The 18608-nt window shown below is 36.1% G+C and overlaps 1 protein-coding gene across 1 annotated transcript; it reads left to right on the top strand.

The window, feature by feature from the left end:
• The first annotated feature begins 7979 nt into the window (after positions 1-7979).
• saal1 (serum amyloid A-like 1) lies at positions 7980-14292 on the top strand. The gene is made up of 13 exons (XM_082159504.1): positions 7980-8132; positions 8676-8872; positions 8963-9064; positions 9147-9230; positions 9351-9430; positions 9594-9653; positions 9751-9866; positions 10924-11086; positions 11268-11350; positions 12438-12608; positions 12728-12921; positions 13781-13873; positions 13971-14292. Exons 1-13 carry the CDS (start codon positions 8129-8131, stop codon positions 14064-14066), a joined length of 1443 nt encoding a protein of 480 aa, XP_082015630.1. The 5' UTR covers positions 7980-8128; the 3' UTR covers positions 14067-14292.
• The last annotated feature ends 4316 nt before the right edge of the window (positions 14293-18608 follow it).

The raw sequence follows: 18608 nt of genomic DNA on the forward strand, positions 1-18608 counted from the left end.
GCAACGTCGCTGTCTACGTGCTCGCAACATTGTAACAACGTAGAATTGTAAGACATGACAGGGCTGTCGCAACGTTGCTACGCGACATTCAGCAACTGAGAGACGACCTTCTGACAATTTTTTTTTTTTTATCTAGATAGGGCTATATAGATATCCCCCATGTAGCATGTTATGTTTTGTGGTTCATTTTTAATTAGTCATATGTTATATAATTATATGAAGTTTTATGTAACAAAGTTCGGGAGGAGCATGTTCAGGTAATCATCCAATCAGCACAAGAAGAAGCCAGTATAAATAAAGCCTTCCCTTACCTCCTGTCTCATGACTAATTTCTCAGCATCCCGCCACCACCCCATCACCTCACTTTCGGCTGGGTCTGCTCATATTGATACCTATGATCTATACATTTATAGGGGGGAGTACTCTGGGGTCGGGCCGAATTCCGAGCTCGGAGCCCTCCCCCCGGACAGCAAGCCAAATACGCATTATAATATTACATCAGATTTCATTAACATGTGAAATACTTTTAAAATATTGTTTATCCTTATTATTATTTATGGGCATAACAGTAAATTCATTATAATCAACACCTGCAAGTGTACACTTTGAAGAGTAAAAATGACATAGAAGGTTAGCTAATTCAACTTTATTAAAACTAACGTTACATATGGTAATCAAATTGCACTTCCAAAAGTCATACATTTGTGAAAAAAAAAAAAAAAAAAAAACTATTATACAGGGAGTGGACTAACTAGCATGAGCAAACATGCGAAAATCTGGCAAAGAAACGAATGAGACGACAAATCAAAGGAAAATATAAACAGGTGTGCGAGCAGTTACAAAAAAAAATATTCTCTGTGCGTTTCCAAAAAAAGTACAAAATATTAACGTGCAACAAGTAGGTTACGCGTCGCTGCCTGTTCAATGAGTGCTGAAATCAATTACTCATCATTAAAGTCATTTTGGCTTCATACTTTTGGCATAAAGTTAAATATTTGTAATACCTGACCAGATGATGTTCAAAAAAATGTCACATCAGATAAGGAAGTTGTAGGTTGTGTTTGAATAATTACGTATCATATTTAATTGAAGTAATTTAAACGCAATTCTCACGTATCCTTGCTTGATGAAGAATGAGACGGCCCAACGGTCAGTTGAAATTCAAAAGGCTGATTTTCGCGCTTCAGGGCAGTGATGAGTACATAATTTGTCCAGTGGTTGTCCAGACACCGTTGGCACAACCTTAAGCAATGGCCCTGAATGGTGGTTTAATGTCAACATTGTGACAACGCTGTAACAACCTTCACCACACAACGTAGTTATAGCAACCTTTTGGCCATGTTGTTAAAACGTTATTAGAAGGTTGGGTACGTTGCGCCAACGTTCTGTGTTTGCTGGGGCACTACACCAACCCATGAAATGACCCTTTGCAGTAGATAATGCTTCACAGAGTTACAATTTATCTGTTCAGTAAAATTACCTTACCTGTTGAGTAACTGCAATCTCTGCATCGTTTTTTCAACATTTCAAGTCCCTCAGTTCGCGCCATCTCTGAAAAGCCAAGCCACTGTTGATTCTCGTTTTATTACGAGCTCTTGTAGCCTCTGTTCGGTGTTTCTTTTAAACGGGTGATTGGAGGTGCAAGATTTAGCGAGTTCCTTGTCAACCTTTCTCGCATGTTGTGACGACTAACGTTAGCTAACCTATACTAATCCCACACATGAGTCAAAGGCTGCGTCCGAAAACTTAGCCCATGTAGCCTACGTGTCCACCAAGGTATTTTTTTCCAGAAGGCTAGCGTATTTTTCAAATTGTAACAATTGTTTTCAGTGGGAGCGCTCGGCGTTTTTTACCGGTTGCCGAGAGTTGAATGTTCAACTTTTCGGTAAAACGCAGCGCACATCACTGTCACTTTTTACTCAGCCGTCCAATCACAGTGGAGGAGGGGCGGGACAAATACAACACCGACCAACCGCCACACTCTGCCTGCATAAAAGCAACTGATGACAACAACAAGCATAACGGACAATAATTTGAAACAACAGCCAGAGCAAATACTTTATCGACATTGTTGATATTGCAACAGCCTACAGAAACAAACTATCTGTGAAATGAGATTAGGCCTGTTCACACCAAGGACGATAACTATAATATAACGATAAAGATATGAGGAACGATATTGTTAGAATCACTTTCAGAACGATTTTTTTTTTTTCAGCTGTCGAATTATAAAACCCTGACAGCCAATCAGAATCCACTCGAATTGAAAGGGCTCGCGCATTTAAAGTGCAGATTACATTGTGGAGAAGTTAATCGCCCAGGTACAGAAAAATCCAACACTGTTAGACAAGTCAAACCCTCTTTTCAAGGATAGGGGAGAGCCGGGACGGTTGAAACACTTTTCAGATAAACGTTGTTTTCTAAGATAAGGTTACAGATAGATTTTTTTTTTTTTGTGATCAACAACTCACATATGTGTTCTCTTAGTATCATGTGTTATTCGGTACAAATATATAATGATTTAAGTATAAATTTACTTTGAACAGTAGTTGTGCTTTGTTTCAATCGTCCCGTTGAAACATAACAGTTTAAATGGCAACTATTCATCTAATGCTTGATTTTATGAACAATACATGACAAGTAAGTTATGTAGATATTGTTACAAACATATTTTTTATATATTTTTTTTATTTAAAGGTTCATATTAACAATTTTGTTCTGTCGTCATATAAAAAAATAGGCGATAAGCCTATTCGCATTTTGCGTGCTCTTTCTTATAGGCTATTTTGACGAAGACAGACAAATCCGTTCACAATTCATATTCTTACATCTCTTCCTTGAGTCATATCGAGTGTTTGCTAGTTGAATAGCCTGTTCTTATGAAGAAAACGAGGTCAACCGGAAGACGATAGGCTAAATGAAATTTATTGAAGATATTGCACAATTGATGATTATTAAAAAGATAACGTGTTGCGTAATTGAAAATGAATTTGTATTAAAAGAATCACAAGTCAAGGAACAGTAGCCTATATGAATTATGAACCGTATAGGGTAAATAACCATCTATGAACAGCCTATAGGCTAAATAACCATGAACAGGTAAAATTCATGTCACAATGATCACAGATGTAATGTTTTTTCATTATTTATTGCAAAACACTTTTTTATTCAATGCTTAAACACTTAAACACAGTGTGACCACATTTACAGCGGTTTTATGACCAGGTTTAACTGGAAGGATGCGCTGTCGGGACGGTTAAACACTGTTTCAACCGTCCCGACAGCGCCTCCTGTCAGTTAAACCCGTTTTTGCCTTAAACTAAAAAAACTCTGATATTGCACATAAGGGTGTGTTGGAGTACTAATACACCTGCCGTATTATCATTACAATAGCACATGAAACAATTAATACAACTTGTCAGTCAAAAAAAAGTAGGCCTACCAAAGAAAGAATTCACTTTCTGCACTCAAAAACAGCTTTGATTCTCGTTTTATTACGAGCTCTTGTAGCCTCTGTTCGGTGTTTCTTTTAAACGGGTGATTGGAGGTGCAAGATTTAGCGAGTTGAGTCCCACACATGAGTCAAAGGCTGCGTCCGAAAACTTAGCCCATGTAGCCTACATGTCCACCAAGGTATTTTTTTCCAGAAGGCTAGCGTATTTTTCAAATTGTAACAATTGTTTTCAGTGGGAGCGCTCGGCGTTTTTTACCGGTTGCCGAGAGTTGAAGAATGTTCAACTTTTCGGTAAAACGCAGCGTACATCACTGTCACTTTTTACTCAGCCGTCCAATCACAGTGGAGGAGGGGCGGGACAAATACAACACCGACCAACCGCCACACTCTGCCTGCATAAAAGCAACAGATGACAACAACAAGCATAACGGACAATAATTTGAAACAACAGCCAGAGCAAATACTTTACATTGTATCGACATTGTTGATATTGCAACAGTAGCCTACAGAAACAAACTATCTGTGAAATGAGATTAGGCCTGTTCACACCAAGGACGATAACTATAATATAACGATAAAGATATGAGGAACGATATTGTTAGAATCACTTTCAGAACGATTTTTTTTTTTTCAGCTGTCGAATTATAAAACCCTGACAGCCAATCAGAATCCACTCGAATTGAAAGGGCTCGCGCATTTAAAGTGCAGATTACATTGTGGAGAAGTTAATCGCCCAGGTACAGAAAAATCCAACACTGTTAGACAAGTCAAACCCCCTTTTCAAGGATAGCCTACTGTAAAAAATGGATATGGAAAGCAATAGGTCGTATCAATAACTGGTGAGAAGTATTAAAAAAGAGATCGTTATGCAGGCTAGCAAATAATGTAACAAAATTACAGGTATCTAGCACTAGTTTCAACAGCATTGTATTGCTTCCTTTTAAGTTGCAGTGGAAAAAGGCATTATATAGGCTATAAAGGTGTTGACTAGGCGTTGTTTTTATTCCACTATTGACTTCGTCAGCTAAATTCACTGTTAGATGTTTACTAGACTAGATTCACTGTTTAGATGCGCTTGAAACGTAGCATGCTGAGGACATCTGCTGTTAATAGCAATGATGTTAAAATGTTGTAAATGCAACAAACTGATATTGATTCATTCAAAACAATGAATAATAGTCTTTAATAGACGACAACTCTCTAATCAGTGACGGATTCTCCCAACTCCTCTTGTATCATGTACAAAAAGCGCCTGTTTTTCTTGTGATGTTTTTGTGTAAGGTAAAGCAGAAGCAGGTCATCCATTTTCGCAACTTTGAAACCACAACGCGGGCGCGTGCTTATAATATAAAGACCGTTATCGTTCGTTGGTGTGGACGCGAATTGTTATCGTTATAGTTATCGTTCTTGGTGTGTGAATGGGCCTGACTTGCCTCGCTTCCTTATAGGCAATGACTTTGCAGGCAGAGTTCGTGCACGACTGTACCTTACAAAACTGATTTCGGAGTTCGGACAGACTTATGAGGCAGCATAACGGTTTAATGATCTACAACAAAGAGCAAGCTTTGGTGAGAACTAAGCGAATTTTTTATTACTATAATAGTAATTTCTCGTTAGAAATGACATCAGAAGCGGAAAACGTTGGTCAAAAACTTACATTTACACACAATTAACTGACAACCAACCGCAACTTTAAGACGCCATCTTTCCTTTCTCAACTGTCACAGAATGGAAAGCAAAGCACAGTGTAGGATTGTGGGATATCAAAGGCAGCAGAGGAAACAACATGCTGCCATAAAAAAAAAATCTATCAGATGAAGGCATATCAGGAGACAGGAATTCAGTGAAGCTAACACAGGATTCGGACGTGCATTAATTCCTACCTTGTAAAGCAGCCTCCGAAAGCAATATTTTTAAGTTTTCGGATGCAGCCAAAGTAGTAGGCTAGTAGCAACTTTTCTCTAATTACAGATTTTTTATTTATTTTTTCAAAGTCAATCTTCAGTCAGAACATCAACAATACATATAGCCTACACATATTACAAACAGACAGACAGACAGGGGAAGGCTATAAACATTATATAGAAATATACAAACAGAAATATTTGATATGTAGCCTAGGCTATTACATATATACATATATATATATATATATATATATATATATATATATATATATAATGTACTCTTATATAATTATATAATTTTAAACTCACAGCAGTAATACATATGCATTCATCTGTAAACATCCATCATAATTGAAAAAAGTTATTTTCCTTTTCAAATTAAGATATACAAAAATAAAACATGAAACACCTTTTTATCTAAAGGCTTCCTAATATCTGTAATTTAACACAAAAAGGGAATATTGACAGGGCCCAATTTATTACTAGACACAGTGGATACTAGGAAGACTGATAGGCCATCAGACAGAAAGTAAATTTAGGTAGCCTACTCCTTTGTAAATCATTGTTCAATCAACAGCAAATATCATAATTTGCTGATATTGAGAGCTGGCTAAGCATTCAAACAACTTCTCTCAGTAGCGCAAAAGTTCCTCCAAAGGCAAACATAAGTTTTTTGATGTGCATGTAAAGCAAGATGATGGCTCCACCTTTTTGTGGCACTGCAAACGCAAGTATTGACAAGAAGAAACAGCTGTTCTTCAGAAATATCCTTACATGAAACAGGGCACATTGTTGGCAAAGGGAGGGAACAAACATATACTATTGATTAGATAAACCAACACTGATGTAGTGCTGTGAGTTTCTATTGACACTGCCTCATTTGACATGTATGTTGTGTATGTACAGTGAGTCAAGACTGCAGTACATTGACTCGTTAATCAGAAGTGCTGAGTTCAAGTCAGTTCAAGAGTAATTCCTAGGAAAGTGTACAATCTGACCATTGAGATGAGGACAACACTTTAGATTTGACCAATTTACTACAATTTGTGATTCATTTCAAATTCTGAATCATTTGTTGCCTACAAAAATGTTGAACATTACATTATGCAGTATACGCACATATACAGTGATCCAAAACTCTCAGATTACACTGAAACATGAAAGCTGTTATGACCTAAAATGAGAATTATGTTGTACATTTGTTTTAGATCATTGATCAATAAAGAGCACAAAGACACTGTTGTTAAAGGGATAGTTCACCCAAAAATGTACTAACCCTCAAATTGTTCCAAACCTGTATGAATTTCTTTCTTCTGCTGAACACAAAAGAAGATATTTTGAAGAATGTGGGTAACCAGGCTACACTGGAACTACTTAACCCTGGGTCATTCGGCTCCGGAGCTCCGGCTGCGATCGTGTGAGCCCTTTTGAAGCTGCACTGAAACTGCAATTTAGATCTTCAGCCCGTTGGACCCCATTGAAGCACACTACACTATATGGAGAAAAATCCTGAAATGTTTTCCTCAAAAACCTTAATTTCTTTTTTGACTGAAGAAAGAATGAATATCTTGGATGACATGGGGGTGAGTAAATTATCAGGAAATTTTAATTCTGGAATGAACTCATCCTTTAAGCGCAGTGTGAAAAGCCCTATTGACTCGCATAGTATTTCGTCCCCTTGGAATTATAAGGTTCTATCTGCGTTCTGAGCAGTTTTGAGATATTGAGCTTTAAAGTTTTTGCATTCCATTCGACTGTGTAGAAATAACCTTTTTATTTTCTAAATAAAAAGTTCCAAAATGTACACAACTTAAAAAACAACATCACATAATGTAAAGAAGTGGTCACAGAATAAGAATATGTGAATAACTAAATTTTGACAAAAATGTCAGATAGAACCTTATAATTCCAAGGGGACGATTTTTTTCCCCATACTATGGGAGTCAATGGGGCCTTGGGTCTGTTTGGTTACCCACATTCTTTACAATATATTCTTTTGAGTTCAGCAGAAGAAAGAAATTCACACAGGTTTGGAACAACTTGAGGGAGAGTAAATGACGACAGAGTTTTAATTTTTGGGTGAACTAGCCGTTCAATCTACGCAGTCTGAGAAAGGAAGAACCTTTGACAAAAAAAAGCTGTTTTTTAAAAAGACAATAAGGATTCTTCCTGTAGGGGGCGAACGGAGGCCCAGAAACCCTCATTGACCCGCATTCAAATACGTTTTTTTTTTGTTTGTTTTTTTTGTTTTTTTCTATGCTTTGCTTTGCTTTAACAGAATTGTTGTACTCTAATAAAAAAAAATTAATCGTTGAATTAAATCCATTTTTAACTGACATACAAGTTAAAAATCCTGCAAAAAACAATCTTAAAGCCCCTGCTCAACTTGTTCAGCCAGAGAGGTAACATATGACAATGTGTTGCTTCGGTCAGGTTCAGCAGAATGATTACAGCTGAATACACTGAAACTCTAATAGCCATTGAATTTCAAATATGTGTTGCGTAGTAAAAATATTTACTTGACAAACTGTGACACAAGCTAGCTCCACCCATTTATTTGAAGACGTTATTTCGTGCGAATGCCTTTCTACCCACTTTATTTATTTTTTATTCTTTCCCATCATGCTTTGTAGAGTTGTGAGCGGAAGTACTGCTTCATGTGCTTATTCAAAACGTCCAAACAAACCATGAAGCTTAAAATTAATTTTTCCCATGCTTAATATTCCTGAGCCTCTAACGTTAGCGTTATTTGTGGAAAGTCGTTATAATGGGTAAGTCAGGACATTCGGGTTAGTTATTAAGGTAGTGTTTCTCTTCTCAGCAATGTTTATTTAATTAAATCAATATTTGCCACGTTGTTTAACTGGAATTATAATAAAAAAATAAGCCGGTATAAACCTCGAGCCTTAAACATACACCAGAACTAGTTTTTACTAGTTAGTTTTCACACTTATTTTAATGAAGCGTGGTGGACTCGTGTCTTATTATACGCGAATATAATCTATTACGCGAATTATACGCGTTATTACAGTAAACGCTCATTTATGTTTTGATCTCGAGTGAGGATTTATACATGCATTTACGGCAGGCATTAAAAGTATTTATTTATTTTGCATGCATGAGAAGTTAATGCATACCAACATGTAGTCATCTACTGTAAGTTTTGCATGCATTTGGTGTGCATTGGAGGTTTGTGCACGTGTTTAGATACTTAAAAAATGTTTGTACGCTTTATGCTGCGTATTGGTGGGTTATGCATGCATCCTTTAGAGGTTAGTTCATGCATTCATGTCATTTATTGATTTTCTCATCAGAGCACAATGACAAATGCTGTCAGGAGGTGGATGGAGACAGTTGTGGATCCTCCACCGCAGCTTCACCGGAGATGGACCGAAACCCGTCGCCTCCACCCGAGGAAGATGCGACTGAGGCCGGTGAGGAGGCGGACGCCATCGGGGAGACGGTGTACAGCAAACACTGGCTCTTCAGCACCTTGACCCGCCTTATTCAGGTGTCCCAGTCATTGGCCTGCATAATGTTGGTTATTAAAAATGACATTTTATGTAATTACATCTTAATATGTACTTTAATTACCTTACAGATGGTGACAGATCAAGAAAGTGGACAGAGTGATTCTTCCATGGAACTGACGGATGATCTGGAAGAGGATTTGTGTAAAGTATGGGATATGGCTATGGATAAGGTAAACTGTAACACACTGCATTCAACACCCTTCTACATGGCCATCATCATCTATATACACATTACATGCTTTTTCTCTCCAGGACGTGGCTGTCTTTCTTCAAGAGTTCAAGGCTCCAGACATCTTGCTGGGTGTGATCGCAAAGTCACGCAGTCCACGGCTCACTGTACGTCATTTTACCACTGTAACTTCCCTGTATGCTGAATTATATATCATATTTCCCTTGCTGCTTGCTTTTGACTTCATATAATTACTCAGTGTTTTTGTCAATTCCTGTTTGTTACAGGAAATCTGTGTTGGAATTCTGGGTAATATGGCCTGTTTCCATGACACATGTGTCTTTCTCAGCCAGAACTCTGACTTGGGGTGAGATGTACACACACACACACACACACACACACACACAGACACACAGAGCATCTTTTCCCCTTTCTGTTTCTCTTCATGTTAATTGAACTAGTTTTGTAAATACAGTACTACTAACTATGTTAAATGAAGCGATGTCTGACATGTTCTCTGTATATCTCAGCGCTGTGTTACTTCTGCTTCTCGGAGACAATGACCCACCTACGCTCTTGGAAACTTGCAGGTCAGTTCTAATAAAGCCCTGTAACAAAATTCTATGAACATTTCTCAATACATGACACATTAGACTTTCTCTGAATGCCGGTGTGTGTCTTTTTCAGGCTTCTGCTGACATGCATGTCTCAGCCTGATGTCGCCCCGCTGTGGCTAGAGAGGATACGGCAGCAGCCCGCGGCGTGTGGCAGTCTGTGTTTCATCATGAGCAGCTCCACCAATGGTCAGTGATGTTTAATGATGTTGCAAATGGTACTTTCAATGAATAGGGCAAAAAAAGTTTTACATTTTTTCAAAAATATTTTCTTTTTCTTTTTTGTAATAAACATTAATGAAACATGTACAGCATCATTCATATTTTTTTTACATTTCCTTGTGTGTGTGTGTTGTTTTTTTGTATGATTTTTAGCAATAAACATTCAATATTTTTTTGTTTGTTTGTTTTTATGTAACTTAAGTTAATTTATTCCTGAATTTTCAGCAGCCATTACTCGACTGGAGTGTCTCTAATATGCTGATTTGGTGCTCAAGAAATATTATTATTATGTTTATTTTAGCAATTATTATTAACTTAACATTTATATTTATTTTTTTATTTGTTTGTTGTTGCAATAAACATTAAATATTTATAAATAAATTATAATAATAATTTAAATAACATATAAATATTATTATTAACTTTTTAATTAATTGTTTTTTTTTTGTTTTTTTTTAGCATTAAACATTTGAAATGATTATCAACTTGTTTAAATTAACTGTTTTATTATAATTTTCTTGTTTTTTGTTTGCTTTTTAGAAATACACATTAAATAAACATTTAAAATTATTAACTTTTTTTATTTAATAAAATGTTCTTGTGTGGTTTATTTTTGTTTGTTTTAAGCAATAAACATTAAATAAACAATTAAAAGGATTATTTATTATTAAGGAACCTTTTTTCAATTAACTTTCAATTAACTTTAGTTTGGGACTAAATATTGGCTTGTAGTTATTGATCAATTTATATTTTCTATAAATTTAAGGGAAATAATTGTTTGATTATTTTTCTTACTATAACTTAATATAGCTAAATAATATATTTTGGCCATTTAAAAAATTTTCATATTTAATATAAAGAATAATATATAATAAAGTTAATTTGAATAATAATTTAATATTTTACATTAAAACTTAACTTGCATAACCTAATGTTTGATGTGTTTGAAAACCTTTTATGTCAGTTTAATTAATATTAGATAATAGTTTGACACCAAAGTGTATCTCTCTCTCTCTCTCTGCAGTGGATTTGCTGGTTAAGGTTGGGGAGCTGGTGGATAAGCTCTTTGATGAGGATGAGGAGATAATGAAGAGTTGGGTGTCCACCCCACCCAGCGAGAGTGACCCAAACAAGGACATACAGCAGGACATCGCGTCCTCTCTGCTTGAGGCTGCCACGCAGCTTAGGTGAGACATATTAATTAAGGTCATGTGACCTTCTGCTCGTCTGTCTGTCTGTCTGAGGTGTTTACCAACCTATTCATTCCTCTGTCTGCTGCTAGATTAAGAGAAGATGTTCCCCCTGGATTCACATCAATGTTAATTTTCTAAATAGGAATTTAGGGTTATTCAAATGTTTGTGTTGTAGGTCAGAGAGTCCAGAAGCTCTTGAAGTGTATCTTCATTCTCTCCAGCTTCTGACTACAGTAGAAGAGGGCATGCAAGCTCTGGGTGAGACCTACACACACATACAGACCCTCACTGTTCCCTGAAAATATCCATTTGTTTTTAGCATGTGTATTTTCGTAGGGACAATTATGTAATCATCATACAGATGTTCATATATTTCTTTTAGATAAACTGAGATGTTCCTTCTATGATAGTCTCTTATGCTAAAGGCTGCATTTATTTGATCAAAAATACAATAAAAACAGCACTATTTGAAATGTTATTACAATTTTAAATAACTGGTTTCTATTTGAATATATTTTGATCCTGTGATCAAAGCTGAATTTTCAACATCATCAGTCTTCAGTGTCACATGATCCTTCAGAAATCATTCCAATATGCTGATTTTGGTCTACAGGTCTTGGGTTCAAATCCCGAACGAGCCCCCATTAAATGTTACAACCCCAGATGTTGTCTAGACCAGGGGTTCTCAACTCTGGCCCTCAAGGTCCTCTTTCCCTTTTTTTGGGAAACACACCTAATCTTCAGGATTTCTATAAAGTTATAGGCAGGTGAGTTTGATCTGGGCTGGAGCTGAGCTCTGCATGAAAGTGGACCTTGAGGGCCAGAGTTGAGAACCCCTGGACTAGGGCTTGGAGGATGCAAAAAAAAAAAAAAAAAGAATTATTAGTGTGTGTGTGTGTGGATGGCAAGAGATAAATCGCAGGTAGATATGGAAGGTATGGTAATGATACGGGAAATATATTAAGAAATGGAGTTTAATATACATAATCAAAAAAAGTATAGTAAGATGGGAAATAATATTTACAATGAAAAAGGTACAAAAAACTGCTACTCTTTTCAGGTTTTGGTGAATTGAACGTTAAAAATAACAGCATTTATTTGAAACAAGTCTTTTGTAATATAAATGTCTACTGTCACTTGTAATTGATTTAATGCATGCTTATTTAATAAAAGTTTTAATTTCTTAAATTGAATTAAGTTATACGTGAATAATGAAAAATGACACAATGTACTAAAATTGATAAAAAAATTTCTTTCTATCTATCTCACTTTATTTTTTGACTGCCCATGTAAAAGGTGTGTGAAATTTGTGGCAATGTTTTAAAAAAAAATTCTTTGTCCTCAGTATCAGATGGAGCGTGTGGTCGTGCGGTGTGGACATTTGTGTGTAAGATCGTATGTGAGGACTTGTGTCAAGCGGACGACCCTCCTCTGATCCTGCAGGAGCAGAAAGCTCTCCTGGCCCCGGCGCTCGCCCTGCTGTCCGCGTTACACTCCAGTCTGCAAATGGATATCAGTACGAAACACACACTGAATAAATAACATCGAATTCAAATTTATGGGAGGCAGTGTTGTTTGTTTAAGGTTTGCTATTATATCGCAGTTTCGGGTTCAACGTCTGTTTGTTCATCACAGGTGCAGAATTATTAGGAAGTCTTGTTCGCATTCTGCAGTTCAACGCTGAATACCTTCAGAGCCGGACAGCTGGAAACTCCGAATCAGAAGAGAGACCGAAAGAAGAAGAGAAACTAGTGGAAGATGTTCAGCTCAAAGCTTTAGTCGAAACCACAGCGGAGTTCCTCTCAGTCGTCCTTATGGAACTGACTAAGGTGAAATTGGCAGCTATCCAGTTTACAGATATATTAATAAATGATTAAAGATATATTATATAACCTTGTAATATACTATATTACAGGGTTCTTTAAATCCTGCCCTGGTCCTGATCAAACTCTCACAAACCCTGATCAAACTCACTTACCTGTCATTTTCTGGTATCTCTGAAGACCTTGACTAGCTTGTTCAGGTGTGTTTGATTAGGACTGGAACTAAACTATGCGGGGCAGTGGCCCTCCAGGACCGGATTTGAGGAACCCTGTTATACTATTAAATAAAAAAATGTATTCTATATTACTATATTACATTAGATTTATTATAAAAATAAAATGTAAATAAAAAATGTAAAGCTATTATGTTTACAGAATAATTAGACATTATTAAATTCTAGTTTAAGATATATTCTATATATTATATTAGAAAAGTGGTGTACAAAATATTAATTAATTATTAAATATTCTATGTAAAAAGTATAAATTTCATTTCAAAATACTGTATGATATTATAAAAGTCTAAGTGTAAGATACATTGTATCACATACTACATTACATTTTTGGAATGTACATTAATACATTTGTAATATGGAATAATATAATGTAGTACATGATATAATACCTTGCATTAGAATTTAATAATTTATAATTATTTTGTAAACTTGATAGCTTTAAATTGATTTATTTTAAATTTACGGTACTGAATGTAATTTATAAATTAATGATGATAATGAAAATAAATTCTAATGCAAGATATATTATCATATACTGCATTATATTCTATATTATAAAAGTAAAAAGTACATTCGAAAATATATGATATAAAAATTTAAAAATTGTGAAATTTCCCTTTAATCTTCAGGATCTTTTATCGTTGGTAGTGAAGGAAGGGCATCTGACAGAGAGAAGCTGTGTGTCTGCTGTTGCCACACTTGTACCTCAACATATTACGGCTGTACGTTCTTCTCTTTCCTTGTTCTTATTTTTCCTTTACACTGCTCCCTACAGGCTCTGATTAATGACGGTTCTTCTCGTCCTTTCTCCTTCTACAGGTCCAGCACCTGGTTGGCTTGTTGTCAGAGGTGGAACCGAAACTGGCAGACATTATAAAAAAGGACTTTTCGATTTCATCCAATGTGTCAAGCTGAACTCAGCTGGATAAATCCCAAGTGTTCTTTAGCTCCAAGTTCTCAGACCCAAAAGACTGGAGATGAGTTTCTGATCTCCTTGTGAACGGACTTATCCTTGGTTTAGATACGAAAAAAAATAGCTTTCATAGTAAACGGTAAACCTTAAAAATGTTTAAATTGTGTATATTATTGTTTTGTTTGTATACACAGACATCTCTATTTAGTAAACATAACCTGTTTTGTAGATTCCTTTTTTTGTACTTGTCATAAAGTAATAATTTTTATTTTATTTTCCCCAAATAGTTAATAGAATAGTTCTCATAGTAAAAAAAAAATTTCTTCCAATTTTTTTTTACATATTTAATTTCCATTACGCTTCACACTAAAAGATTTCACACATTACCGAAAGGTTACCAAATTTCCAGCACTCGATAGCGATCATGACGGTTTTTTTACGCTCACTCGTCTTCGTACACTCGAGTGTTTACTGATGTTCCATCAGGTGGCCCTCAAAGTGCGCGTCACGTCCCGGTTGTGATCGACCTCCCTCATTTGCTTTCCAAATAGCCTGCGCCATCAGAACGGGTAGAAAGGGACTACTGCGCACTTCCCGCGCGTGTGTGACGCCAGCAGGAATATAGCAGCTCTTTAATTAAGAGTTGGGATTGATATGCAGAGCGCGCTGCATTCTTATGGAAATGTGGCGTGTAGGAGGAGGACCTTAGAGAGACACGGCAGACACTCAGCTGGGATCTCGACGTGGACTGAATGGAAAGCAGACGGGGGCTGATTTTAACCACGTTTGCGTGATTCCGAGCCCCTGGCTTTTGTTGTTTTTGAGGGAATCTTAGTTGGCCTGAAAAGGCCAGATGCTCTGATATAAAAGGACTTTTGATTGACATGTGTCTGTTTTGAGCTTCACCTGAGGCAGATCTGACAGACAGATCTCAGGGTGAGGAAGCACTTGGGTTGGATGAGTGAATGCTCAACTGATATGAGTTGACGGAGGGCTGGTTGAGACGGAAGCAGTGCTGTTCATGTAGAAGTGAAAGCGTAACGGATGATTGACAATGATCTCACTGAAGCCCAGAACTCCTGATTTGATGACGTGCAAAATTACCTAAAATGGCAAAACCGCTTCCACATTGTACACTAAATAGTCTACTATGAAGTAGATGTGTGCAATGGCCTGTGAAAGTAATACATTTGGGCCCAGTTTACACCTGGTTTTAAAATGCGTTTCGGTCAATCGGATCACAAGTAAATGATTCACGTTTACACCTGGTGTTTTAATCCGTCTCTTTTGTCCACTTTCGACCACTTCCGTCCTGATTTCTTGAGGGGAGGGTCTATGGGTGGGTAAATGTATGGGTTTTCGATCTAAATAAGCTTGCACAATTTACATGTAAACGCAAAAAGAGACGGCGGAAAAACATACGGAGAGCCGCAGATTTCGTTTCTGCTCTGACAGCCGCAAGACCAGCCGGACGCTGTGAGTGTGTGTTAGAAATCAGGAATGGAGAGAGAACATTGTGCTTGGTACGTTTTTCATCTTCAAACCAAACTTGGGTCTTAAAGCCGACAAAGTTTAAATCCCGCCTCACTAGCGCGCTTCCCATAATGTTTACGCGTTAGATGAGTAGACGGGGAGTGGGTGGTCTTTTGAGGATGTTTAACACATTCGAACACATGAGCGTTTACACTACGAATGCAATCCCGTCAAATGTGTTTTCTGACTAACTCTGGAAGTGATTGAAAGTGGACAAGCTCAAAACGTTTTAGACCCCGTTTACACCTGTATTTAGTGTAGTCCACTTGTGATCGGATTGATGAAAACGCTTCTTAAAGGTGCAATGCGCAACATTTCATTTTAAAAATACCCGTTTTTCTAACCCATACATGCTTAAACAATTGCCTGATGGGCTGAATGAGCCCTTCTCTGATCACTGCGATTGCCTCTATAATCCTGTACAGTAAAATAAATAAGAGGGATTCGGGACGGAATTTGAGACTGGGCGTGACGTCATGCGCCTTCACGCTCACCTGGCTATGTCTGGTTGCAGTTTCGCTTGTCGCCAGAGGGGGCATAGTTCTGCAAAAACTCAGAGACTTGCGCATTGCACCTTTAATACCAAGTAAAAATGGCTCTTTAAATGCTCTTTTATGTCTCTCTTTAAATGCACACAAAACCCAAACCTCAAATGTCTCGCATTCAATAACAGCAATTTAATTTATTTTAAATGCATCAAGCAGAAACACACTTTTAAGGGGGTGGAAAGGGAGTTTTAAGTAAAATAATAAAAAAAAAAAAATTAATTTGGAGAAAGGGTCGACATCATTTACTTGCAGCTGCCGTTTAGTTTTTATCATTTTTGTATTTTAAATTTTTTCATTTGATATTTTATTTATACATCATCGTTCAAAAGTTTGGGGGTAGTATGATTATTTTTCTCTTTTTTTAAGAAAAAAACCCTACTTTTAATCAGCTTGGATGCATAAAATTGATAAAGTGACAGTAAAGACTTTAGTGTTACTAAACATTTCTATTTCAAATAAATACTGTTCTTTTAAACTTTCTATTAATAAAAAAATCGAACCATCATGGTTTCCACACAACTATTAAGCAGCACAACCGTTTTCAACATTGATAACAATAAGAAATGTTTCTTTAGCAGCAAATCAGCATATCAGAATGATTTCTGAAGGATCATGTGACCCTGAAGACTGAAAAGTCAGCTTTACATCACAGGAATAATTACATTTTAAAATGTATTCAAATGGAAATGTTATTTTAAATTGTCTGAATAATTTTACTTGAGCACAAGATAATTCCTTCAAATACATTAAGCATCTTTCTGACCCCAATCTTTTGAATGGTAGTGTGCATTTTTATTTAATTTTAGACATTTTTACAGTGAACATGTCATCAACATTTATTGATTCATTGGTGCATGTTAGTCCACTATAAACATTTTTGTCTTTATAATCTTTCATAAAAACATGTATCCGAAAAAAAACTTTTCAGCCCCCTGTTCTCCAACCACCTACACACATTTTGGTATGTAACCTCTTTTAATTTGGTGGTTAAAATCAGTTCCAGTTCTATATTGTTTTCACATTTACTGGGTGTTGTTATTGTTATGCCACTGCATGACTTCAGCTAACATCACTGATCACAAAAATCATCGCAAAGAACCCAAGTCTAAAACATGGTCATTATTTAGTAGTAGCCGCCTTATTATGGCTCATATAAATTCAGAGGCATCTTTACGATTGATTACCTCAGAAATTACATTTGATGAATAGACCACTGCATCAGGTGGGAACTCGACAAAGCGTGTCATTAAACATGAATGAGGTCTTTGGTGTTGTCCGTAGTCACGTGACACATGCAACCACACGTCGCCATTGTGCACTCTGTCACGTACATCTCTTTTTCACTCGTTCGCCCAGCTGCTTGTGCGTTCAGAGCTCATTAAAGACTGTGTAGCTGCCTCTCATCTGAGCCTCCTTCAGCTGCTGTTTATCTCTCCTGTCAACAGCAGCACAATGAAACTTACTTTCGGTTCACTCTGCTTTTCCCAAAATAACTCTGTCATCTCATACTTGATGTTCTGTCCCAACTGTTTAAAGATGCATTCTGTTATTATTTACTCACCCTTGTGTCGTTCCAAACCTATATGATGCACTAGAAGATATTTCGAGGAATGTTTTCCTTTCTTTTAATACAAGGACCACAAGGTTTATAGAGAGAACAGCTTTAAAAAAAAAAAAGGACTAAAAGTATCCTACTGTAACTGTAGTCCATTGTCGACTCGTATACTAGATTCCAAGTCTTTTTAAACCATTTATGTGTGAAGAACAGAAAAATAAATGAAATTGTTATTCACTGCTAATCTCAATTGTTTTTGCATTCAGATTAAGAAATTATGCATTGACGCCTCGTACCAATAACAAAATAAATTTTGGTTAAATTAAACTTAAACCAGCCAAATGTGTGTGTATATATATTTTATTTATTTATTTGTTTATTATATATAAGCTATATATCATAGGGACAACGTTTATGATTTTAAAAGTCTTTTTATTATATTTATTATATAAATATTTGTATATGTAATATTTTTTGTATAGTATTATTGTGTGTGTATATATTATATATTTTATATACACTGTATATACACATCATTGGGGACACTTATTTTTTGTTTTTACTACTTTTTCCTAATATATTATTTATCACTGAAGCATATTTTGATGTACTGTGATGGATTGAATTCGTTATTTTTTCAGTGGACTCTTATGAAACATTTTTTAATGAAATAAGACCAGATATAGTTTTAGATCAAATTTTAAAAAACTATTTTAATCGTTCTTTTTTAATCTCTTTCTCGCCGTGAATATAGCCGGGGTAGCTGGCATGGCGTTAAACTATAAATAAACAATGTAATACGTTATTTCGATATTTATCAAATTAATTACTTAACGACTTAAGTTTCGAACAACATGACGGTAAGTAAATAATGACATAACTTATTTTATCATGTTTGAAGTGGTTAC

This window comes from Leuciscus leuciscus (assembly GCF_965113295.1).
Source record: "Leuciscus leuciscus genome assembly, chromosome: 25".
NCBI lineage: Eukaryota > Metazoa > Chordata > Actinopteri > Cypriniformes > Leuciscidae > Leuciscus > Leuciscus leuciscus.

Coding starts and splice junctions, on each gene's coding strand:
- saal1 (XM_082159504.1), top strand. Junction 9,231..9,350: donor CACGCAGTCCACGGCTCACT/GTACGTCATTTT, acceptor TGTTTGTTACAG/GAAATCTGTGTTGGAATTCT. Junction 12,922..13,780: donor TCCTTATGGAACTGACTAAG/GTGAAATTGGCA, acceptor TTTAATCTTCAG/GATCTTTTATCGTTGGTAGT.